This window comes from Bubalus kerabau, chromosome 3 (genome assembly GCF_029407905.1).
Source record: "Bubalus kerabau isolate K-KA32 ecotype Philippines breed swamp buffalo chromosome 3, PCC_UOA_SB_1v2, whole genome shotgun sequence".
NCBI lineage: Eukaryota > Metazoa > Chordata > Mammalia > Artiodactyla > Bovidae > Bubalus > Bubalus kerabau.
The window spans coordinates 170,188,415-170,215,230 of NC_073626.1; the positions used below are offsets into that span (position 1 = coordinate 170,188,415).

General features: G+C 41.4%; 1 protein-coding gene across 1 annotated transcript in view; it reads right to left on the reverse strand.

Annotated features, from left to right (window-relative positions):
• Positions 1–215: 215 nt before the first annotated feature.
• SPHKAP (SPHK1 interactor, AKAP domain containing) overlaps positions 216–26,816 on the reverse strand; it is a 138,040-nt gene continuing 111,439 nt past the window's right edge. The window contains exons 8-12 of the mRNA XM_055574472.1: positions 18,171–18,356; positions 16,237–16,323; positions 13,988–14,040; positions 13,716–13,900; positions 216–538 (exon numbers count right to left, since the gene is read on the reverse strand). Of these exons, the coding sequence (XP_055430447.1) occupies positions 395–538; positions 13,716–13,900; positions 13,988–14,040; positions 16,237–16,323; positions 18,171–18,356 (655 nt within the window). The 3' untranslated portion in view covers positions 216–394. The remainder of the gene's footprint in view (positions 539–13,715; positions 13,901–13,987; positions 14,041–16,236; positions 16,324–18,170; positions 18,357–26,816) is intronic.

The window sequence follows — 26,816 nt, forward strand, 5'->3', positions numbered from 1 at the left end:
ATAAAATGATTTTGACCAGTGATGTTGTTTCCAGTTGATTCATGTAATTGGAGATATTACATGACATTTTATGTTATTAAACATATGCAAGTGCAACTCTCCTGGAGTTTAGGCCTAGCCTGAAGTTTTCCATTTGGGCCCATTACAATTTCTGTTTCTCCAGCCATTCTAACACAAGCTCTTTTAAACTCACCTACAGGTTGTGTTGATTTGTACAGACCTATATTTTGCTTTCCTTCAGATTTATTCCATGTGCAGCAGACTTGAGGAGCAGATTTTTTCCTAGCTCTGATAATGTGATGTGATGTTTTGAGAAAGTTTAGAGCATTTAGAGCAAACCACTGTAATCTAAGCTGGAAAGAAGGAAAGAGATACTCTGCAGGAGACTGCTGCCTTAGCCCAGTTCCAAGAGCCAGTCAAAGAGACTCGGGGTCCCATCCCTCCGTTCCTCATGTATCTTGCAGTACTGAACCACTGCATGGAAGATATCCCCCACCTTCCAGGACTTCTGATGGACCAGCCGCACGACATCTAGAAACTAGAGAAAAGCACAGAGTTAGGACTCACATATCACAGAGGATCCTCAAAGTCATCTCATTCAACCATTCTACCAGAGCCAATGGCTCTCCAGGCTATTTTTGAATACCTCTAGTGGAAGGGAACTATATTTCAGGACAGTCTATTTTCTTTGTAGACAGTCCAGATTATTAGAGGGTTCTTTCAACTGAACTGAGATTTTCCTCACAGCAGTTGCCATCCACCAATTTTGAGAGTCTACATGGAATTCTTCTTTCAACATCTTATCTTTTAGGTATTTGAAGAGTTCCCTCAGATCCACCTTTCTCTGGGTTAGACTCTGTCTAATGGTTCTGTATAGCATGGTTCCCAGTCCCTTCTATCAGTGCGATACACAATCTTTCATAGGATGTACCATTTAGGCCAGATAAATTGTATTAAAATTTTGGGTGCTGGAGAAGACTCTTGAGAGTCCCTTGGACAGCAAGGAGATCAAACCAGTGAATCCTAAAGGAAATCAACTCTGAATATTCATTGGAAGGACTGATGTTGAAGCTCCAGGACAATACTTCGGCCACCTGATGTGAAAAGCCAACTCATTGGAAAAGACCCTGATGCTGGGAACGCCTGAGGACAGGAGGAGAAGGGGGCGACAGAGGATGAGATGGTTAGATATCATCATTGACTTAGTGAATATGAATCTGAGCAAACTCCAGGAGATAGTGAATGAAAGGAAAGCCTAGCGTGCTGCAGTTCATGGGCTCACAAAGAGTAGGGCATGACTTTAGCGACTGAACAACAAACTTTTGGGTAGTTTTACTTACTTGTTCCTCATTCCACTTTGAAAAGTTCCCTCCTCCACCAAGTTTCAAGAGACACTGTCTTTCCATTGGAACAGGAAAAGGAAAGATTGAGGAAACATCCTAGACTCAGCACCTGGCTAATTGTATCATTTTCAATTGGCCACAACTTAGAAAGCGTCTGACTGCAGGTTGAGTTGGAGCACTGGAAGATGGGAAAATCATTACAGATGATCCCCTTCATGAAACTACTGTAGCCTAAAGCTCAGCATGAAGTCCTCTCAAAATCCTTAGTCAGATATGTATAAAGAAAAGTAACAACTATTAAGAGCCAAAACCTGTAGGAAGTACCTTTCAAGCATGTAATCTCATTTAATTCCGTCAACAACGCTGCAAAGCAGGCATTTAAAGATGAAAAATTGTGGGTTTGTGAGATGCAAAGTTGGCATTAAGATGGTCTTCTTTTTTTAATGTGGATCATTTTAAAAGTCTTTATCAAATTTGTCATAATATTGCTTCTGTTGTCTACATTTTGTCTTTTTGATCACAAGGTATGTGGGATCTTAGCCCCTTGACCAGAGATGGAACCCACACCCCCTGCATTGGAAAGCGAAGTCTTAACCACTGAACCACCAGGGAAGTCCCAGGATGCATGGTCTTCTGACACTGCAGACCAAAGCTCTTTTTGCTACAGTAGCCCATGCCTTTTGGTGGTAGGAGAATATGCTAAGTCACTACAGTCATGTTCGACTCTTTGCGACCCCATGGACTGTAGCCTTGGAGAAGCCAATGGCACCGCACTCCAGTACTCTTGCCTGGAAAATCCCATGGATGGAGGAGTCTGGTAGGCTGCAGTCCATGGGGTCGCTAAGAGTCAGACATGACTGAGTGACTTCACTTTCACTTTTCACTTTCATGCATTGGAGAAGGAAATGGCAACCCACTCCAGTGTTCTTGCCTGGAGAATCCCAGGGATGGGGGAGCCTGGTGGGCTGCCATCTATGGGGTCGCACGGAGTCGGACACTGCTGAAGCGACTTAGCAGGACTGTAGCCTGCCAGGTTCCTCTCTCCATGGGATTTTCCAGGCAAGAAAACTGGAGTGGGTTGCCATTTCCTTCTCCAAAGTAGAATAATAAGACATTAATATTTATTTGGAACATTGGGATAAAGGAAAGGTTGGGACTCTAGTCTCGTTTATTGAGGAAGAAAAATCTATTTCTTAAAAAGATGAGAGATATGCTTTAGTTACTATTTCTTCAATGTTTCCTTCTAGAATTTCTTTGCCCTGCTCATTTCACATTTGCTCAGACTTTGAAGATGAGCCAGAAATTGGAATGCTAATTTTTTCTGATCTTCCCCCACCCCCTTCAGTTTGAATTTGCTAATTCATTTCAATTACTGGGAAGTTGTTTCCCAGAGAGCTACTATTAAATTATGTTTCTTCTTCCAGCTGCTGTGACAGCATCAGCTATTGCAGTTACAAAAATCAGTGCTTTATTGTACTCATTCGCCTTGTGTTGGCTTAATCAGAATAAAGCAATTTTCTAGGCTGGAAAATAAAATGCTTAACTTTTAATACATGGAAACATAAACATCATCTCAAAGAGTTTTAGGAAGATGCAAAAAGGGAGACCAGTGGGAAGCTGATGGCAACAGTATTATAGACTGTAATCTCCCTGCCAAAGGACACCATCTGAACTACCTCTGGCCTGCCTTTATTTTTTTTGCTTTACCAGGTCTTTGTTGCTGCGTGTGGGCTTTCTCTAGTTGAAGCAAGCAGGGGCTACTCTGTTGTAGTGAGAGGGCTTGTCATTGCAATAGCTTCTCTTGTTGAGGGTCACGGGCTCTAGAGTACAGGCTCAGTAGTTCAGTCCAGTTCAGTCGCTCAGTCGTGTCCGACTCTTTGCGACCCCACGAATCGCAGCACGCCAGGCCTCCCTGTCCATCACCAACTCCCAGAGTTCACTCAGACTCACGTCCATCGAGTCGGTGATGCCATCCAGCCATCTCATCCTCTGTCATCCCCTTCTCTCCTGCCCCCAATCCCTGTCAGCATCAGTCTTTTCCAATGAGTCAACTCTTCGCATGAGGTGGCCAAAGTACTGGAGTTTCAGCTTTAGCAGCATTCCTTCCAAAGAAATCCCAGGACTGATCTCCTTCAGAATGGACTGGTTGGATCTCCTTGCAGTCCAAGGGACTCTCAAGAGTCTTCTCTAACACCACAGTTCAAAAGCATCAATTCTTCGGCGCTCAGTCTTCGTCACAGTCCAACTCTCACATCCATACATGACCACTGGAAAAACCATAGCCTTGACTAGACGAACCTTTGTTGACAAAGTAATGTCTTTGCTTTTGAATATGCTATCTAGGTTGGACATAACTTTCCTTCCAGGGAGTAAGCGTCTTTTAATTTTGTGGCTGCAGTCACCATCTGCAGCGATTTTGGAGCCCAAAAAATAAAGTCTGACACTGGCTCAGTAGTTACGGTGTACCAAATTTGTTGCTCTGCAATCTGTGGGATCTTCCCAGACCAGGGATTGGACCCATGTCCCCTGCATTGGCAGGCGGATTCTTAACCACTGAAAGTTAACCAGGGAAGTCCTTAATCACTTAATATTGGTAACATCTTATGGAAAAAACGTGAATGAACTGTTTGGCCAACCCAATATCTTGTGCCTGTACCTACTAGGGACTCAATAAATATTTGCAGAAGGCGGAACACCCAAATGTGAGTCAAATATATCAAATGCATTCAAAATGATAATAAGACTACTTGAAATATGGAGTGACATCCAGAATCACTGAAGCTGAACCTTGTATAAATATTCATCCTTGAGTTTTACATATTTGCACTTACACCATTAAAAAATTACCAGGCACATCTTGGGGCTGCTTACTCAATAATTCCCTACTGATAGGATGCTCCAAAAAATGAGTCAAGGCTGAGAACCTAAGCAAAGGCAGAGCCTGAACTGGTGCCCTGGTAGTGGGCAAAGAGCAAAGTCAGAGATGGTCATGGGGCAGGTGTTTCATCACCTGTGACTGGGAGTGGGCATGCATGCTGTGAAGGTGGGGTGCCCGGGACCCCTCTTCACTGGTCATTATTACAACAGCCCTGGAAGGTTAGCTCCAATCAGCTCCAACAGGCTCAGTGACAGAATTTCAGACTGTTAGTTGTCCGGTATCCCTCACAAGTCTGTTGAGCTGTCTGTTAGACTCCTGAAATTTTAGAGAACTTAAATCCTTTAGGTTAAGACTTTGCTCAGAACACAAATACCATCAGAAAGAGGAACACTCTAGGTGGTTATTAGTAAATTCATGGAGCTGCATAAAAATAATTTTGTGAGCTATTACTTGTATGTTCGTGTGTATGAAAGATCCCAGGCATGCATGTTTTTCTATTGGACTAGGTGGCAAAAATATGCAGCCTCAGGAAAAAGGGGAGAAAAGCTAGGATGTCTTTGCATGATTTTGTTAATCAGACTTTTCCAGCTCTTACTGGAGAAAGGTGCTCCCAGTGCAGAAGGTTTGAACATCAAGTTTCTGAGGTCTCACTGGGAGAGGCTCATATTAATAATTCATCGACTTCTCGTCAAGATTTTCCTTCAGGGTCATCAGCGGTCTTAGACCAGACTTATCCCTTGAGGGTGTTTTCTCTTCTTTAGCATGTTTTATAAAGATGCAGTATAAAGTACACAGAAATATAAACTTAGTCTAGGCACTTTTTTTTTTCTTTCTGTACACTCTAGTTTTCTGGGCCACCATCTTATTCCCAACTTTAATCTCTGAGTCATTGCTCTGGGAGAGAATGAAAATTACAGAGCAGATATCAATATTGGCTAAACTCTTCCCAGAAGGCTGTCTGCTTCAGACCTTTCTGGAAGGTATTAGCTACTTTCCAATATTAGCTACTTTCCATCTATCTTGGGCTGAAGCAGGGTCTCCCACTGCGGTCTGTGATGATGACCACAGGATGTTGTGAACTGACCCCAAATTGTCAAAATGTCCTACCAGCTAGGCTACTCTATCAGTACTTTGTAAAATGGCCACATGCTAGAATCTGTCTCATGACTTCTAAAGTCAGGTTGATATCCCAATAAATTGGAGAAGGAAATGGCAACCCACTCCAGTATTCCTGCCTGGAGAATCCTCTTCCCATGGACAGAAGAGCCTGGTAGGCTACAGTCCACGGGGTCGCAGAGTTAGACATGACTGAGCGGCTAAGCACATCCCAATAAAGCGATTTTTAAAAATGATCTGGTCCCACTAAATATAGCATGCTCTTAGTCTGTGATGGCTTCGTCTCAGACATTAAGACCTTGAAACATCGGTGGGGTTGATGAGTAAGGAAGGTCTTACACTTTCTTTTCTTCCTTTATTAAAAAAAAATTCTAGACAAAAATGAAGCTAAGATTGTAAATAAACCAGAAAAGGACACCTCCAGTTCATTATTACAGTCTTTAAAAACTGCATTCTATTTAGCAGCTGTCCCTATATCTTTCCCTATATCTTTCACTTTGTCTGTCCATGCTATGGACTTGGTAATCAGCTTTAGGATGTCAGGGATCTGAGTTTTTCTTTCAAAAGAAAAACTGACAAAAATAAAAAATTTTCATTTCCTATCATTGCACAATTAATAACAATTAGGTTCCCTTCCTATGTATCATAGTTGCCATTTCCTTGAGCAAATGTTTTGTTTTAGGAAGCTAGAAGAATTTACATCCTGCCGATGGTATGTTGTTGACCTGTTGGAAGGAAAGTATCACATGGTAGGTACCTTTTATATTCTCAGGTGCATTTACTCAATTAGATTACTTGTTTATAAAATCATATGGTGGGATCTATGGGTTGTTGTTGTTTAGTTGCTAAGTTGTGTCTGACTCTTGGTGACCCCATGAACTGTAGCCCCTCAGGCTCATTTGTCCATGGGATTTTCCAGGCAAGAATACTGAAGTGGGTTGCCATTTCCTTCTCCAGGAGATTTCCCTGATCCAGGGATCAAAAGGAACCTATGGGAGTTGTTGCAAATTGTTTAGATTTTTTGGGAAACACTCAATGCAGATTTCTGAAAGCAGCTACCTTCTTTTGTTCCAAGGCGGTCCATTTCATTAAGCACAAGTGAGCTGGTCTTTATATTGCTCCCGCAACTATGGCCTGTAGGAGTCGAGATTCTCAGCCTTGGCTGTACCCTGGGACTCCCCAGGGATCTTGAGAAAACCCCAAAGCCTGGTTCATCCCAAGAGAAGAGTTTGATTTGATTGGCTCGAGCATCGGGCCATAAAAGCATCCCCCGGGTCATGGGGATGGGGCTCCCAGGATGGAACTCATGCCCTTCTGAGAAGATGAAGAGATACCAGAGCTGGCTCTCTGCCATGTGACAGCACAGAAAGGAAGCTGTCCCTCATCAGGAAATGCACCTACTGGCACTTTGACCTCAGACTTTCTAACCTCTAGAACTCTAAGAAATAAATGTCTGCTGTTTAAGCCACTGTCTATGTTATTTTATTAGAAGACAATGGCACCCCACTCCAGTACTCTTGCCTGGAAAATCCCACGGACGGAGGAGCCTGGTAGGCTGCAGTCCATGGGGTTGCTGGGAGTCGGACATGATTGAGTGACTTCACTTTCACTTTTCACTTTCATGCATTGGAGAAGGAAATGGCAACCCACTCCAGTGTTTTTGCCTGGAGAATCCCAGGGACGAGGATTCTGGTGGGCTGCAGTCTATGGGGTCGCACAGAGTTGGACACGACTGAAGTGACTTAGCAGCAGCAGCATGTTATTTTATTAGAGCAGCTTGAGCTGACTAAGACAATATTTAATTCTTTATTTTTCCTTTGTCAGGTACTGTTTTCAAAACTGAAACTTTAAGTGTAGTATTTTGGGGAAAGTTAACTTAATAGTAAATGACATCAATATTTTCTCTCTCATTCTCTTTCCTCTACTTTGCTTGTGGAAAAGAGTAAGACATTAAAGGAGAAGCGAGTCTTCTTCTGACACCCACATTCCTAGGAAGGCAGGTATACATGTTTCCTCTTAGGACGTTCTGTTCTATTCACTGCCCTCAAGAGAAGGATGTAATTCCCCAAATGAGCTTAATGATGAGGAAGGCAACTGATTTACTATGAGGCCAGTCATCAGCTCATTCCGGCTCCCCGATTATTGAATTTAAACAGAAGTAAAGAGCTGCAGAACAATAATACATTGCCTCCACAAAGCAGAACAATTAGTTAATTGATATCCTTTTTTAAAAAAATGGCTCTCATGATTTTTCCCCTTCCATGAATTAAGTAGATTAAATTTAACTGATGTCAAGGTCACTGTGAATTAAATTTATAAACTGTATTTTAGATTTTCAAGTGCCATGATTCTCAGCAAACTTTCCTTTGGAATTTAGCATACTTAAAAGCCACCTCAAATCCTGTCACTCCTTCAAGATATTTCTTATGGAAGTGTTAGTTTCTCAGTCATGTCTGACTCTTCGTGACTCCATGAACTAGAGCCCTCCAGGCTCCGCCGTCCATGGGATTTTCCAGGCAAGAATACTGCAACGGGTTTCTATGCTCTTCTCCAGGGGATCTTCCCAATCTGAGGATCGAACCCACATCTCTTATTGTTTCTTGCATTGGCAGGTAGCTTCTTTACCACTAGAGCCACCTGGAAAGCCCATTTCTTATGGAAGGGAGTCTCAAACTTTAGTGTTCATCAGAATCATCATACTTGAACAAATAAGTTAAAAATGCATATCTCTAGGCCCCACTCTTAGAAAGGAAGCTCCAAGAAGGGGCCTAAGATGTGAGTTATAAGTTAGTGTCCCAGGTGACTCTTTGCATTTGGCTCATGGTTTGCAGGGCAGAAAGTACTGTTTCAGTGTGTTTCTCATTTTTCCTTATTCAGAATATGCTCCCATTACATTTCAAGTTTGGTCTTTACAAGCTGAGCCTCCTTTGGTTTACCCTCTCCCTGCCCTGGGCCCTTCTTAACCTGGAATATGAACTCCCAAAGGGTAGAACATCTTGCCTCTTTTGTTCCCTGTGTCTCCAGAGCCTAGAACAACGTTGGCATGCTGTACATATTCGATAAACTTTTGATGAATGTCCTGCATGGATGATGTTCAAATGCACCTAGCATTTTAATAATTAGATGGAACACTAAAAGAGAAAGCCTGAGAATAAAGGTGTCATTTACTGGAGAGGAGTGACAGGACATTAGGGACCCAGAATGTTTGGAATTCATCTTTTGAATTGAAATAAGACTGCAGGTAGTTATAAGCTGATATTAGGTGTCCTTCCACTCCAAGGCCAAGTTCACAGGCAGTGATGGGACAGATGAGATGCTTCTGTACTCAATCATGACATCTCCCGGAACTTGCTCAAAATCATGTCCATCGAGTCAGTGATGCCATCCAACCATCTCACCCTCTGTCATCCCCTTCTCCTCCTGCCTTCAATCTTCCCCAGCAACAGGGTCTTATCCAATGCGTCGGCTCTTAGCATGAGGTGGCCAAAGTATTGAAGTTTCAGCTTCAGCATCAGTCCTTCCAATGAATATTCAGGACTGATTTCCTTTAGGATTGACTGGTTTGATTTTCTTGCAGTCCAAGGGATTCTCAAGAGTTTTCTCCAACACCACAGGTCAAAAGCATCAATTCTTCAGTGCTCAGCTTTCTTTATGGTCTAACTCTCACATCCATACATGACTATTGGAAAAACCATAGCCTTGACTAGATGGACCTTTGTTGGCAAAGTAATGTCTCTAATTCTTAATACTCTGCCTTGGTTTGTCAAAGATTTTATTCCAAGGAGCTACTGTCTTTTAATATCATGGTTGCAGTCACCATCTGCAGTGATTTTGGAGCATAAGAAAATAAAGTCTCTTGCTGTTTCCATTGTTTCCCCATCTATTTGCTAGGAAGTGATGGGACCAGATGCCATGATCTTAGTTTTTTGAATGTTGAGATTTTAGCCGGAGTTTTCACTCTCCACTTTCACCTTCATCAAAAGGCTCTTTAGTTCTTCTTCACTTTCTGCCGTAAGGGTGGTGTCATGTGCATATCTGAGGTTATTGATATTTCTCCTGGCAATTTTGATTCTGGCTTGTGCTTCATCCAGCCTGCCATTACTCATGATGGCATTATAAGTTAAATAAGGAGGTGACAATATACAGCCTTGATGTACTCCTTTCCCAATTTGGAATCAGTTTGTTGTTTCACGTCCGGTTCTAACTGGTGCTTCTTAACCTGCATACAGGTTTCTCAGGAGGCAGGTAAGGTGGTCTGGTATTCCCATCTCTCTAAGAACTTTCCACAGTTCCACAGAACTTTCCACAGTTGTGAGCCACACAGTCAAAGGTTTTTAGCATAGTCAATGAAGAAGAAGTAGATGTTTTTCTGGAATTCTTTTGCTTTTTCTATGATCCAATGGATGTTGACAATTTGATCTCTGGTTTCTCTGCCTTTTCTAAATCCAGCTTGAAAATCTGGAAGTTCCTGGTTCACATACTATTGAAGCCTAGCTTAGAGAATTTTGAGCTTTACTTTGCTAGCATGTGAGATGAGTGGAATTGTGTGGTGTTTGAACATTCTTTGGCATTGACCTTGTTTGGGATTGGAATGAAAACTGACCTTTTTCAGTCCTGTGGCCACTGCTGAGTTTTCCAAATTTGCTGACATATTGAGTGCAGCACTTTAACAGAATCGTCTTTGGGGATTTGAAATAACTCAGCTGGAATTCCATCACCTCCACTAGCTTTGTTCATAGTGATGCTTCCTAAGGTCCACTTGACTTTTCACTTCAGGATGTCTGGCTCTAGGTGAGTGATCACACCATCGTGGTTATCTGGGTCATCAAGATCCCTTTTGTATAGTTCTTCTGTGTATTCTTGCCACCTCTTCTTAATACTCTTCTTAATATCTTCTGTTTCTGTTAGGTCCATATCATTTCTGTCCTTTACTGTGCCCACCTTTGCATGAACTGTTCCCTTGGTATCTCTAATTTTCTTGAAGAGATCTCTAGTCTTTCTCATTCTATTGTTTTCCTCTATTTTTTTGCACTGATCACTGAGGAAGGCTTTCTTATCTCTCCTTGCTGTTCTTTGGAACTCTGCATTCAGATGGGTATATCTTTCCTTTTCTCCTTGGCCTTTTGATTGCTGAACTTAACAGAGACACTTCTTTCACCTTTTCCAAGCTGATGAGGAGCTAATGAGACACTGCTGCTTTCAAGTGGCACAGCCTCCTTGGTGGGAAGCCATAGTCTCTCTTTCACACCACTTGAAAATGGCCACTTAACTTCCTGACTAATTAAAAAACAGTCAGAATGAGGGCTCCAAATAAAAGACAGGATATCAAAATTCTACATAAGGGTTTGCTTTATTTCACCAGTTCTGTCACAGAACTGGGCAGAGGCAGTGCCCTTTTATGGAGAAGCCATTACCCGTAGAGAATTTTAACTGACTCAGAAAAATAAGATGATTCAGCCCTCTAAAATTATATTACTTAGAAGTAAGTCCCTTGAGATGATGCTAGACAGGACTGAAATATCATTTAATGTATCTTGACATACTAATGGAACATTTATTTTTACAGAAAAATTGTTATAAGCAAAGACAGGTATCCCCTTTGATAACTGAAAATCACTGGGGAGAAATAAATATCATGTCAAAGCATTGTTTACATAATTAAGGTGTTAGCGACATATTTCTTGTCCTTTCATCTAAACAAAAACTTATTAGACATGTATTCACATAGAGTGTTACGCTGTTTCTTCAAAATGGTGGACTGTATAAAAATCAACGGGATATGCATGTGAGCAAACTCTGGGAGATAGTAGAAGACAGAGGAGCCTAGCATGCTGCACCCCACAGGGTCCCAAAGAGCTGGACCCAGAGCAACTGAACAATAACATAAAAATCTGTTTCATTAAGAAATCATCTAAAATACACTATGCAATGCTTTTATGCAGGAAGAGGCTGGGGATAAAACTAAAACCAACCTGCCTTTCATTTTTCCAGAAAACCAAGAACTCTGGCTAAAAATGTCTTTGTTCTCCTCCCCCTGGCAGGCGGTCTTGGCATTATGTGTGGCAGGAGGGAGGGGGCAACACGGAAGCACTCTATCACTGCACCCTTTGCACTGGCTGGCTGGATGGTAAGGTGGGAGGAGAATTTATAGTGAACCAGTACAGCAACCCACTCCAGTATTCTTGCCTGGAGAATCACAGGGACAGGGGAGCCTGGTGGGCTGCCGTCTATGGGGTTGCACAGAGTCGGACACAACTGAAGCAACTTAGCAGTAGTATAGTGAACCACTCATCACCTTGAAAATAAAGGTGTGCCAAGTATGGGGTAGCATCTAGATTCAGAGAAGATAGAACTGTAGGCAGTCCTAGGCATAAACAGAAACACGAATCACTGGCTAGAAAGAGAAGCCAAAGTGGATGAGTGTATGGAAAATAAACTAAGTCTTCTCAATTTTTCCAGTAGCCAAGTCCATTGTCTGGGGAGACAGAGACAGAGAGAAAGAGAGAGAGAGAGATGCTATTCTAACTACCATGTACCTAAGCCTGAGCCAGAGAGTAAAGGACCTCACATCTCAGGATGTTTCAAGATGCTAGATTTTGGCAATAAAAATTAAAATGCAGTTACACCTTTTAAGAAAATCTAGATTGTAACTTCAAGGCAATTTAACTTGAGAGAGATAAACTATCGAGAAGTATATGTAGAGATAGTGAGGTTCTAGGACCAGGCTCAGCCATCACTATCTGAGGACTCTCATGGACCAACCTCTCTGAGTCCTTACTTGTTCATCAGTATAAAAGGAATGATAATATCCATTCTGCTCTTCTCACAGGGTTGTTGAGAACCAAGTATAATGAGTATGTGGAAATACTTTATAACAATAAGACATTAAAAAAATGCACAGTGGTAATGATAGGCAGTATCCTAAATTAGCTCCCCAAATTTTCTGCCCTAATCCTCAGTACCATGAGTAGGATGAGATAATTAATGCCCTTATTAGGGCATATCTTAAATGGAAAATGGGATTCTTCAGTTACTTTTGAGTTAATCAAAAGGGGGACTATCTGGTGAACTTAATCTGTGTAATTTGATTGAATGAACCCATTAAAAGCAGAGTTTTCTGTGGCTAGTGCAGAAGAAGTAATGGAAACTAACGGCATGAGGGCACAAAGGGACCACATGACAGGAAATTGTACAACTTCTAGAAGCTGAGAGTGGACTTCAGCAAGGAAATGGGACTTCAGTCCTACAACCCCAAGGAACCGAGTCAGGACAACAACCCTAACAAGTGTGGAAGCTTATTTTTCTCTGTGGCTTCCAGATAAGTGCCAAGCCAGGATGGCAAGTTGATTTCTGCCTTGTAAGTCCCTCAGTAGAGAGAATGGAATTCACCCAAACGTCTAACAACAGACAGACCTGGGTGTTGCTGTTTTAAGTTAGTAAATTTGTAACACAGAAATAGAAAACCAATATAGCAACATTATTTTTAATTATTTTAAAAGTATACCTTTAAATTATGGAAATTGAGCTTGAAAACATTGGTGTGCATGATCAATAGTTCAGTCATATCCAGTTCTCTGTGACCCCCTGGACCATAGTCTGCTAGGCTTCTCTGTCCAGGCAAGAATACTGGACTGGGTTTCCATTCCCTTCTCCAGGGGACCTTCCTGACCTAGGGATGGAATCCATGTCTCTTGCATCTCCTGCATCCTTTGCTACTGAGATTTACTACCGAGGTAGGCAGATTCTTTACTACGGAGCCACCTGGGAAGTCATTGGCAGTTGAATTCTTGTTTTAACCTTAATAATTGATATTCTATAATAGTAAGTGATTGGTCTTAGAGAATAGGAATTAGAGTGACAGTTGCTATTAATTTTGACGTTGGCCAAAGATCTATTCCTTAGCTTTATATTTTTGGTAGGTGGAGAATAATAATGAGAAAATCCATCCAATGCAAATATGTTTCATAAGGAATTAAAAATGCCTTCTCTTTGACACCATGCCAGTTTGTTTTAATTATCAGTGTGACCTCACTTTGGTCTAGTATTATCAAATCTTTGCTTTTCTACTTTTAATTTAAATGAACATAGGAAAAGGTCAATTCAAGAGCAAGGAAACACACCTAAAGATAACAGACTCTGAAAATATTCCATCTCCTCAATTTACTTTCTCATCATCCCCAACTAGTAGAGACAAACTGCCAGTCAAAGAGTTGTCATGATCACATTTATGCAGGTGGAAGGCCTCAAAGTTCTAAGCAAAATTCTAAGGTGAAAAGGCAATAACAAAAACATTCAAATGGGCCAACTGAACATTTACTCAGTTTCAAGCAGGGATAAAAACACAAAGCCTTATGATATTGAAACAGGGGTCAAGGTACCTTTTCGATTCTGTTTTCTTGAGATTTCTTAAAGTAGATGGTGGGGATACCGAGTTCAGATGCAGCTATCCACTGCAGAGTGGCTCGCAGCTCAGTGTCAGGACACTCTGGCTCCAGGTCAAAGTTGATCACCAGCAGGCTCCCCTGGCGGCTGGCTGTTCCCACCGGCGTTCCAGAGGCACGTTCTGAACACAGACATAACCACCTTACTACGCTTTCCATGGGAAGATCATAGGCAAATTGTGTCTCAAAATTATGGGAAAGTGGCTTACCCTCCATGGTTTCTGCCTGTCCTTTAAGAATCTCCTTTTCTTCTACCAATTCACTTTGGGAGAAAACAACAGTATATGGTTGGTAATGTTTAGGAAGAACAAGCTGTAAATGGAAGATGAAGTGATGGGTCTTATTGATATAAAAGCTCTTGAAATATATTTATGGTTTTTGTGGAGTAAACGAATACTAGAGAAGTACTAACATGGCTATTACATTGGACTACTGGGTCTGAAATAGATATTCTTGCCCCTAAAAAAAAGGCCACATAAACTGCATGGTTTTAGTTGAGATGACTGGTGTGGGAGACTCTGAGAGATGCAATTTTCAATTCTTCTCAACCTTCCTTCTACAAACCCTCACAGGTTTGAATAGTCAAGAAAATATTTAGTAGGTAACTAGATCCGATTGGAGGATTTATCCTTCTTCTGCATTTTATTTGTCATTTAAAGGATCTTGTATTTCCATCTCAAGACTGATTATTTTTCTATACCATGATAGCAACATAAATTTGCATTTTAGTCTGGGAAAATATTTTTCTACATATATCTGGTTCTTTGACCTGAAATGAGGAAAAACACAATCACAAACTTTAGATCTTAAGTTGTACGACAAAATATCTCAATTAGTTGAAATTTTTCTTTTTTTTTCTTTTTATTGGGAATTGTTAGCAGGCTGAGGGTTGTTTAGAACTAGAGACTCATAACTGAAGTGAGTTCAGTTCAGTCGCTCAGTCATGTCTGACTCTGAAAACCGAAGTAAGGATCTCATTAAATATAGGCATGTTGAATATCTGAGGTATTTTCATTATAGTGAGTACTTATTAGGGAGCCTTGCAAATAGTGGGAAGCTTTAGTAAATGATTTTAAAATTAGAGTATATGTTCCAGTAGCTGAAAGCAAGTGGTCATCTTGGGAAATTCATCATTGTCCCGTATTTTTGTCCTGTCTAGAAATTAAACTGCAGGTGCTCTTAAAAATGTGTCTCTTTATGGGGGAGGATTCTCCTTATATTCTCTGTTACTGCTAAAATCTGGCTAGTAAATTCCATTGTATTCCTAATGTCCAGAGAAAGTACAATTGTTTTCTTTCACGAACACCTATTTGTTTGTGGAAGAATGGCCAATTTCCCAAAGGGTCTGTATTTTTCAGTAGATCTCTATCCAAGGAACATAAGTGAAATGAGCCACTAGATACAGTTTCTGCTGTTATGAAGCAGCAGGATGCTAACAGGGGTAGTAGAGATGGTCTTGGTTTTCTCTTTCTGTATTCTGTGGGGTCCTAGACTCATCCTGGGGAGAAAGACGGACAACTAAACAAATGTTGTCTGAAGGAGAAAAAGAAATTTACCCCAAAGTAGTTTTGTTTGTTTTGTCTCCTTTCAAAACCAAAACAGACCCAAGATAATGTTTATGTTCATCTCTAGCTGCGAGTTATGGCTGTGTGGCTCAATAAAGGATGCACTGCAACTTTTAATCACTGAGGAATATTCCCGCAGGCAGGATACTGATTAAATAGTGACATAAAAGTGCTTTCGCTATGGATAATAATCAAAAAAATAGAACAGGGAGAAGCTTTAGCCCTATATCTCATTTTTATTTTTCTGAAATTTCAGAAATCTCCAAATAATGTCCTAATGGTCAAAAATAGCTTTTGGTTCATTTAATTTTCCAGAACAATCACAAATTCTAGATGAAGTCCTGACCTCATGTTGCTCTCCCTTTATATACCATATTTCATGCCTTATTGATTGTACTTTTTTCCCTTGGTATTTTAGAAGGGCCTCATAATGTGGGGAGCAGGTGATGTATCTCCATCATAGTGCCATTTGGTATTGGACTCATTAATGGCAATAGTCCCAGGTGTCTACAAGAAAAGGAAAAGCCTCTCACACTATATTCTACTGAACAATAGTCTTTGTTGGTTGGTATGGTACAATTTAAATGGGTTTTTGGTTCTCTGTATCCATCTAGGTAAAATGACATATATGTCTGAACACATGGATAAGCTTTATCCAAAACGATTATAGTATAAGGGATAGACTTGAAATATAGAAAGCGGTTGATGGTAGGGTGAGGCTACGGCACGCCTGAGTTCTTACTCCAGTGACATGAAACCACACGTCTCCGGGAACCTTGGTAGGACAGACATGATGAAGCCGGTGGTCGGGCACAACCTGAATGATCAAAATGGATTGCCAGATGGAATCAGAGTAGCGGGCTCACAATCACTGCATCTCAGTGGCTACTTACTTAATCATGGGAGAAGATGGCATGCTTTCCTGATAAATGTCCAGGTCCATAATGCCAAGACTGCTAGTGGCACTACTGTTGCCATTGCTGACAAAGCAAAAGTTTACATATTAATGCCAGTCTCCGCCACCTGGCCACGCTGCCGACACCGATGTTCCACCATTCTAAGAGGTCCTTCCTTTGATCCCCAGGAGAATATTGCTTTGTGTCTAGGACCCCTAAATTGAGGTTTATTTCTGACCAAATCAGGAGAAAACACAATAAAAGACTCTTTTGACTCACCACCATCATCCTCATCATCAGTATTTTGTAATTTCTGCAGTGGGCTCAGACTTGGTGGATCACACCTGGTGGGTGACAATCAGCATAACCCCTTACTTCCTCATTCTAGTAACAATGGGAATGTTTATCCATCAGCAACAGGCTTCTGGGGTATACCTCCAGAGACTAAGATACTTCTGAGAATGCTGGCTTGGGGGAGATCTTGCTGCTTCTTGGCTTTTTGACAGAAACCAGTAGGGTTTTCCCTTTGCCATTCAGGGGATTTTTCTGAGGCATATTCCATAGGATATGCACTTGTCTCATTTTTTTTTTCCTATGGGGCTACAGAATTTGTAAGTACAAAGTTGGGTAATGTCAAAGTTTTATAGCTCCTTTATCTTAAAATCTTTGAGAAGGAGCCACATCTGATACTTCAGTGTGTTGTAGAGAAGGAGGAATTATATATTGTATCATTTTTGTAGGTTGCACAATCAACATATGGTCTAGTTACTAGCCTGGAATCTATTTACTGAAACACAGAAGAGTTGAGCCCATTTTTAGGTTCTGTCTGTACTTGCACAATGGAATGTATCCAATTTCACCAAACTCACCATGTGTCCTCATACCTTCTCTAATTTCCAATGACTTCTCTTGCAAGTAAGGTTTTCTAAGGATGTGTGCTGGAGTGTTGCGTAATGGAACGGTCTTCCCTCTGGAGTTCTATGAATAAACAACTGAACCCCCTCATTTCAAATTCTTGTCTTGGGTTTCACGTAGGGGTACTGAATGTATTCACTGATTGAAATTTGATGACTCAAACATTATGCTGGAGGTAATTAACTGTATAAACTTATGATAAACCCAAAGATTCAAATTCTCTTTGCTTTTTATTGCTATACTGTAACATTTCCACCAGTGTTTGAAATTTTCAATAAATCATTTAACACTGTAACATTTTCTAAGTCTAAACAGACTGAACTGCAGGAAAAAAAGAAAAACCTTTCCAGGAGGCATACACTCAGATGCAACTGAAGCCACTTTCCAATTGATCTTTCTGGAAAGTCCTTAGACTTACTGGCCTGGTATCAAATAAGATTTGGGATAGAAACGTGAAGATTTTTTCATTTTCACCTCACAGAGGACTAGTTTTTAGTTTATGTCTCCTGAGTGGCTTAGGTTCTCCTAAATCTAATCTCTCTAAGCTCCTGTCTAGCTTTCTAGAGCAACAATACAGAGGGCAGGGCAGGGCAGAGAAAGGGAGCAACAGTCAGTCCAAAAAACACAACACAGTGTGAAAACACTTGCCTCATGTAAACCCAGCCTGTCTTGCATCTGAAATACAAACGAACCAGAAAGAATCAAACACACCAGCTGTAATAGCAACTCATTAAAAAAATACAAACCAACCTCACAGTTGTCACATAATTGAATGCACTAGCTGGAGCCTGCAGAGAAGGGAACACAGATGACTCTCAACTTTGGTCGAGCTAATTGAAACCATAACTGGATATTAAGAGCTCTCAGCACAAATCATGACAGGCAGGCACTTGGTCCTAGCAGGAGCTTTCCTTTTTGCTCTTATCAGGGATCCTTTGGAGAGAATGATTTAAAATGCATTTCTGGAATCTGCGCTGAGACTTATTTCCCTGGGAAGTCAATTAAAGAGCAGGTACCTCATGGATCGCTCACTGAGCTGCAGGAAGCTGCTTGTGTCGTCTGGGTTGTCCTCCTCGTTGGCGAGCTGGGACCAACTGTCCATGCTCTCCCCACTGCTGCCGGGAGGGCTGGAGAACTCATCCAGGGCTCTGCCTTCTTTTGAGACTTCAGCCTCCGGTACATCTCTGGCATCAAGGGTTTCACTGTAGATGGTAAGACATTACTAAGAGTGTAGGCATAAGACTGAACTTTTCTGGGGAACCTCACTGCCCCTAGTGTATATCCCATATATTATTAAGAGTTTGTATGTGTTTGGGGTAGAGCTGTGGGCACACTAAATATTCTGTAAATTAATGTGTGTGTGTCTGTAAAGTTGCTTAGTTGTGTCCAACTCTTTTGCAACCCCATGGACTGTAGCCTGCCAGGCTCCTCTGTCCATGGGATTTCCCAGGCAAGAACACTGGAGTGGGTTGTCATACCTCCTCCAACAGATCTTCCTAATCTAGGAACTGAACACAGGTCTCCTGCATTGCAGGTTCTTCACTGTCTGAGCCACCAGGGAAGCCATAAATGAACATGTTATTGTTCAAACTGCCTAGCTCATAATTTGGAGAAGGTAATGGCACCCCACTCCAGTACTCTTGCCTGGAAAATCCCATGGACGGAAGAGCCTGGTAGGCTGCAGTCCATGGGGTCGCTAGGGTCAGACACGACTGAGCGACTTCCCTTTCACTTTTCTCTTTCCTGCATTGGAGAAGGAAATGGCAACCCACAACCCACTCCAGTGTTCTTGCCTGGAGAATCCCAGGGACGGGGGGAGTCTGATGGGCTTCTGTCTATGGGGTCGCACAGAGTCGGACACGACTGTAGTGACTTAGCAGCAGCAGCAGCAGTTCATAATTAGATGCATACTCTCAATTTAGGTAGCCCTACCTGTTAAGTCCCAGGTGGAAAGATCTGGATAACTACAGTATGGAGATGTGGCAGTTTCTATCACACTCTAGGCAAAAGAGTTGGGCACAATGTACTAACGTAAAAACAACTGCTGCTAACACTTGGTGGACTTCCCTGGTGGACTTCCCTGATGGTAAAGCGTCTGGCTACAATGCGGGAGACCCAGGTTCAATCCCTGGGTCGGGAAGATCCCCTGGAGAAGGAAATGGCAACTCACTCTAGTATTCTTTCCTGGAAAATCCCATGGACGGAGGAGCCTGGTAGGCTACAGTCCATGTGGTCACAAAGAGTCAGACATGACTGAGTGACTTTCTTTAACACTTGGTGAAAAAGGGTTCTTGACAAGCTTGACTTTCCATTTGTTTGCCTGGCAGTTATACACGCACACGTACACAGGTGCTCTAGATTAAGGATCAGACCATTTCTTTGCATCCATTTCCTCAGTCTGTCCCAATTTCTTAGTGCACACTGCAGATGTAGTGAGGTTTGCATCACAGGAGAGGAGGCTCAAAATTAAGACGCTAGGACACATCTGCCTCCTTTTCTTCAGGGAGAGAGGGGAGAGAGAGAGACGGATGGAAGAGAGAGAACTTTGCTCTAGATTATAAATAAATTAAAATCTTCTCTGTGGAGAGGAGTTGGTGTCACCATCCCGGAATATAAACAACCAGCTCTAGGAAAATGAAGCTCTGTATCTCTCTAGAAGTCTCTTAACTTGAGGGTTCGTAATTGATCAACCATCAATCCAGATGCCAGGGCTCTTTGCTCAGAGAGCCAAATGTACAGAAATGGGGAGAGATTCATGCAAACTTTTCTCCATAGGCTCATCGAAAACTAATAGCATGGAAGAGAAGGGCTTTAATGACTGTAAACAAAAAGCAAGAGTGTATTTCTCAGTTGACGATGAAGAATAAGGTAACTCAGTGAGTGGACACTGGAATGCTTTCCTTGGCCGTTGTGCACTGGCTGTAGAAAGTATTGAGGGCTTCCAGTGAGGACTGTCCTCAGGTCTGGAATTGTCTTGCTAAGGTTATACCCTTTCCCAGTGAGTACCCCAAGGATGCGATGATACAGAGCTACAAAAACCTACTCGTTGGCTCCATTTGCACTAAACCTGACAGAGCATCCTGGTTTCAGGGTTTCCTGTAGGCTGTGCTGTGCTTTCAGTTGTAAACACATTTGGGGAGGGGGGACCATCTCCCTCTGTCTAATCTTGTCTTTCCCTGCTCCTTACACACGGATGTAGACTTTTCTCTGGAGAGCACTCCAAAAATTATCTGTCTGCTGCTCTCTTTAAGGTCTGTTCCTGGGAAATACAATTTAAGATACTTGATCAATTTCATTCAAAATTCTTGTGTTAGGTAGGAAGTTAGGCATGAGTAGCAAGGGTGGCCTACTGGAAAAGGTTGCAATCTGATCTCTAAACCCAGACTTGCCCAGGAGAGCACACAGTGGATACACACTAACTGCAGGGCTTCCCCAAGTAAACTTAGAGAGCTAGAAGCCAGTTAAGGCTTCATAAATATTCTATACTGGTTATAACAGACCAAGTTATCAGAAGACATGCACAACAGAGCAACTGTCAGTCGACCATGAGCATATGACCATCTACATTCCCTTTCTTGATTGGTAGTGGGTACAAGCCCTAAAAGTCTACATAATTTTCCTCAATCTTAGAATGAGTACTGTTATCCTTTTTCCAAAAATGATTGTATAAAAAAAAAAAAAAAAAAAAAAACCTCAGTTGGTAAAGAATCCACCTGCAATGCAGGAGACCCTGGTTTGATTCCTGGGTCGGGAAGATCCACTGGAGAAGGGATAGTCTACCCACTCCAGTATTCTTGGGCTTCCCCTGTGGCTCAGCTGGTAAAGAATCCGCCTGCAATGTGGTAGACCTGGGTTCGATCTCTTGGTTGGAAAGATCCCCTGGAGAAGGGAAAGTCTACCCACTCCAGTATTCTGGGCTGGAGAATTCTATGGACTCTATAGTCCATGAGGCCACAAAGAGTCAGACATGACTGAGCGACTTTCACTTCATTTCACTTCACAGAATTTCAAATGCTTAATTTTGGGGGTGTGATTAAATACCACCTCTGAAATGTGAACGTGTCACCTTGGTAATTTCACACAAGAGCTCAGAGTCCTTCTCACAGCATCTGGACAAGTGCGGTGTTGGGGTGTGGCTGCTTCCAGTGCAGTCTGCTGCTAACATGTGGTGCAAAGAGACCCATATAAACTTGATCTTTCTTTCAAAAATGTTGAGATTTTCTAAATTGAGCAAGGAAAAGGGGTGGGGGAGGAATAGATGCAGCCAAAGAAACATTTACTGAATTTAACTAAATTCAAATGAAAGAGAAGTTCATTGATGACAAATGGAAATAATATACATGTTCCCCCAAGTGGAAATGAGCCAGGCGTTGAGCACAAAGGAGAGAGATCCTAAGCCAATTGTTCATTTGGTTGAAAAATAATTTCCTAGACCAATTCCTTACTGAGTTAGGACCTTATATTATTAGCAAAATTCGTTCCAGGACATTTCTTACTAAAGCAGAAGTTAAATCTCAGTGATTGACATTAAACATTCAGGTTAAAAAATGAAGCTGTCAGAATATTTTATTTTATCTCAATTTCACACTCTATTTACTGTAAACTTCATATCCCATGTTACATAACCAGGAATTCAGAATGAATAATGATTATCTAAAATAGTAGTTTTCATTTTCTTTTGAGAGAAATTTATAGCTTTGCTCATTTATTTATGAATAATGCACATATATGTTTTGCAGATGTATGTGTTGGCTTTTTTTCCTACTTCTGATCTTACAGCTCACACACAGTGCTTTAAAAGACCATACTTGATCTGACATCAAATTGAACTGTAGAATTTCTGAGTTGGCAGGGACCTCAGAGACCACCTAGTTCAGAGTTCCTCCAACTCCATTTGCTAGCAAACCATTGTCATAATTTTTTCCATATTTGCATTACCCTTTATAATAATAATAAACATTTTAAAATTAGTTTATATAACCAAAATATGTTTATTTTAGAAAGAAAACTTGAGTCATTACCATAAATGGAAAGCAGGAATCACTCACCACAGGTAGACAGTAACAATAATCCTAATGTAAGTGATGGAGTTTGGGTGAAAATGATGTATTATGTTGATTTATTAGCCGTTAACAAGTGAACCACTGGTATATGATGGTGATAGTGGGGGAGGCTATGCTTATATGGGGGCAGAGGACATGGAAAATTCTCTGTTCTATCCACTTTACTGTGACTCTAAAACTGCTCTTAAAAAATTAAGCCTATTTAAAAAAAATGAAAAAATAAGGCTATCAATAAATAGCAATTTTTATTCAACAAAATGTCACTAGGTGTTTTGCACAATAAGAAGTGCAGTGGAAGTCCTTAGGCGGAAGGAAAACAATACTGATTGGAACTTGGATACACAGAAACAAAGAAACCACAAATAGTAAATAATTTTCAAGATGATAATGAAACTCAGGCATGCTGATAAGTGCATTAATTTTTTAATGGTCAAAACACTCTAACAAGAAGCAGAGATTGTCACTTTTGTTTTAAATCCTTCCATTTTCTGCCTCTGAGATTGTCATATGATTATGATTATTAAGTTCAGCCATAGATTTAAAAGGATGTTTATTACATCACTAGATGGTCAACACTGAAATAAGATTGATTATATTCTTTGCAGCCAAAGATGGAGAAGCTCTATACAGTCAACAAAAACAAGACCAGGAGCTGACTGTGGCTCAGATCATGAACTCCTTATTGCCAAATTCAGACTGAAAATGAAGAAAGTAGGTAAAACCACTAGACCATTCAGGTATGACCTAAATCAAATCCCTTATGACTATACAATGGAAGTGAGAAATAGATTTAAGGGACTAGATCTGATAGATAGAGTGCCTGATGAACTATGGACAGAGGTTCGTGACATTGTACAGGAGACAGGGATCAAGACCATCCCATGGAAAAGAAATGCAAAAAAGCAAAATGGCTGTCTGGGGAGGCCTTACAAATAGCTGTGAAAAGAAGAGAAGCGAAAAGCAAAGGAGAAAAGGAAAGATATAAGCATCGGAATGCAGAGTTCCAAAGAATAGCAAGGAGAGATAAGAAAGCCTTCCTCAGCAATCAGTGCAAAGAAATAGAGGAAAACAACAGAATGGGAAAGACTAGAGATCTCTTCAAAAAAATTAGAGATACCAAGAGAACATTTTATGCAAAGATGGACTCGATAAAGGACAGAAATGGTATGGACCTAAGAGAAGCAGAAGATATTAAGAAGAGGTGGCAAGAATACATAGAAGAACTGTACAAAAAAGATCTTCACGACCAAGATAATCATGATGGTGTGATCACTCACCTAGAGCCAGACATCCTGGAATGCGAAGTCAAGTGGGCCTTAGAAAGCATCACTATGAACAAAGCTAGTGGAGGTGATAGAATTCCAGTTGAGCTATTTCAAATCCTGAAAGATGATACTGTGAAAGTGCTGCACTCAATATGCCAGAAAATTTGGAAAATGCAGCAGTGGCCACAGGACTGGAAAAGGTCAGTTTTCATTCCAATCCCAAAGAAAAGCAATGTCAAAGAATGCTCAAACTACCACACAATTGCACTCATCTCACACGCTAGTACGGAGAAGGCAATGGCACCCCACTCCAGTACTCTTGCCTGGAGAATCCCATGGACAGAGGAGCCTGGTGGGCTGCAGTCCATGGGGTTGCTAGGAGTCGGACACAACTGAGTGACTTCACTTTCACTTTTCACTTTCATGCGTTGGAGAAGGAAATGGCAACCCACTCCAGTGCTCTTGCCTGGAGAATCCCAGGGATGGGGGAGCCTGGTGGGCTGCTGTCTATGGGGTCGCACAGAGTCAGACACAACTGAAGCGACTTAGCAGCACACGCTAGTAAAGTAAAGCTCAAAATTCTCCAAGCCAGGCTTCAGCAATATGTGAACCGTGAACTTCCAGATGTTCAAGCTGGTTTTAGAAAAGGCAGAGGAACCAGAGACCAAATTGCCAACATCTGCTGGATCATTGAAAAAGCAAGAGAGTTCCAGAAAAACATCTATTTCTGCTTTATTGACTATGCCAAAGCCTTTGACTGTGTGGATCACAATACACTGTGGAAAATTCTGAAAGAGATGGGCATACCAGACCACTGACCTGCCTCTTGAGAAATCTGTATGCAGGTCAGGAAGCAACAGTTAGAACTGGACATGGAACAACAGACTGGTTCCAAACAGGAAAAGGAGTATGTCAAGGCTGTATATTGTCACCCTGCTTATTTAACTTCTATGCAGAGTACATCATGAGAAACACTGGGCTGGAGAAAGCACAAGCTGGAATCAAGATTGCCGGGAGAAATATCAGTAACCTCAGATATGCAGATGACACCACCCTTATGCCAGAAAGAGGAACTAAAAAGCCTCTTGATGAAGGTGAAAGAGGAGAGTGAAAAAGTTGGCTTAAAGCTCAACATTCAGAAAATGAAGATCATGGCATCTGGTCCCATTACTTCATGGGTAAAAGATGGGGAAACAGTGGAAACAGTGTCAGACTTTATTTTCTGGGGCTCCAAAATCACTGCAGATGGTGACTGCAGCCATGAAATTAAAAGACACTAACTCCTTGGAAGAAAAGTTATGACCAACCTAGATAGCATATTCAAAAGCAGAGACATTACTTTGCCAACAAAGGTCCGTCTAGTCAAGGCTTTGGTTTTTCCAGTGGTCATGTATGGATGTGAGAGTTGGACTGTGAAGAAAGCTGAGTGCCGAAGAATTGATGTTTTTGAGCTGTGGTGTTGGAGAAGACTCTTGAGAGTCCCTTGGACTGCAAGGAGATCCAACCAGTCCATTTTGAAGGAGATCAGCCCTGGGATTTCTTTGGAAGGAATGCTGCTAAAGCTGAAACTCCAGTACTTTGGCCATCTCATTCGAAGAGTTGACTCATTGGAAAAGACTTGATGCTGGGAGGGATTGAGGGCAGGAGGAGAAGGGGTCGACAGAGGATGAGATGGCTGGATGGCATCACTGACTCGATGGACGTGAGTCTGAGTGAACTCCAGGAGTTGGTGATGGACAGGGAGGCCTGGCGTGCTGCGATTCATGGGGTTGCAAAGAGTTGAACACGACTGAGTGACTGAACTGAACTGATTAAGTGCATTAATTTTTTAATGGTCAAAACACTCTAACAAGATTGTCACTTTTGTTTCAGATCCTTCCATTTTCTGCCTCTGAGATTGTCATATGATTATGATTATTAAGTTCAGCCCTAGATTTAAAAGGATGTTTATTATACTCAATCTAGGATTTCTAGGTGATTCATCCTGGGACAATTTTTGTCTATCTAGAACACAATGATGTTAAAGATTCAGTTCAATTCAATTCTTCATGTCATTGGCATAATTTTTCTTTTTTCACATTTTGTCTCAAATACCAACATTCTATCTTAAGAAGCCACTCCCCCCAACTAGTTATTTTCTGTCACATTACTTTTCTTATTTTCCTCTCATCACACTCTACAGTAATCTTTTTCAAAAGGGTTTTTCCATGCACACTGTCTATTTCTCCCACTGGTGTGCAAGGTAGCCCTCTAGGCTGCTCTGTCCATGGGATTTCCCAGGCAAGAATACTGGAGTGGGTAGCCATTTCCTTCTCCAGGGGATCTTCCTGATCCAGGGATAGAACCCAGGTCTCCTCCATTTCAGGCAGATGATTTACTGTTTGAGTCACCAGGGAAGCCCAAGAGCCAAGGGTGCAGGCACTACATCTTTATGTTCTCTTGTGCTTGCAGCTCCAGTGGAAATGTGTATCACAGATGAGCATGCAAATATTTGTCAGGTGAAAATTTTTTTTCTTGAAGCAAACATAACTGAATACACAATATATTTCTAAAAAATTATATAAGGTGAGTGCAACATGTGAATGATCAAAATTTTCAGTTTGGTGTTTATACCTTGGTCTCCAACTATCAAAAAGTTAGATAACTGCTTTTCAATAATCTCAGAGAAGGTGGTTGAGTTAAGAACACATTGCTGTTCACCAATAGGATAATATTTTCCCAGAAATCAAGAACTGGGCTATCCTAAATCACTTAAGCTCTTTAAAATTGATATAATTTGGTATGTGGACAAATGTGATGGCTTGAAATACAACAGTAGCAGTACTGGAGTTAGTTGCTCAGTCGTGTCCGACTCTTTGCGACCCCATGGACTGTGGCCCACCGGGCTCCTCTGTCCATGGAATTGTCCAGGCAAGAATGCTGGAGTGGATTGCCATTCCCTTCTCCAGAGGATCTTCCCAATCCAGGGAAAGAAGCTGGGTCTCCTGCATTGCAGGCAGATTCCTTACTGTCTGAGCTACAGTATTTCTATTTGGGTCTGATGGCCATGATGAATTCTGGTTTTACATAACAAAAAAGTAAGAATGTGATTTTTATTTCATTATGTTGAGCTTTTACGAAGCTTTTAGTAAGAATTATGAAAATGTCCCTCAGAGAATAGCCTAATAATATCTTCAGGACATGACACCTCCCCACTTCCAAACAATCTAATGTGTGCCTATGTCATCTCTCTCCCTCTTGTGTATAAGTGGGTAGGAAGTCTTTCATAGGGAATTGAGCTCCATATTTAGGTATTTTGACACATCAAATCTCCTGATAACAACCCTGAACTTAG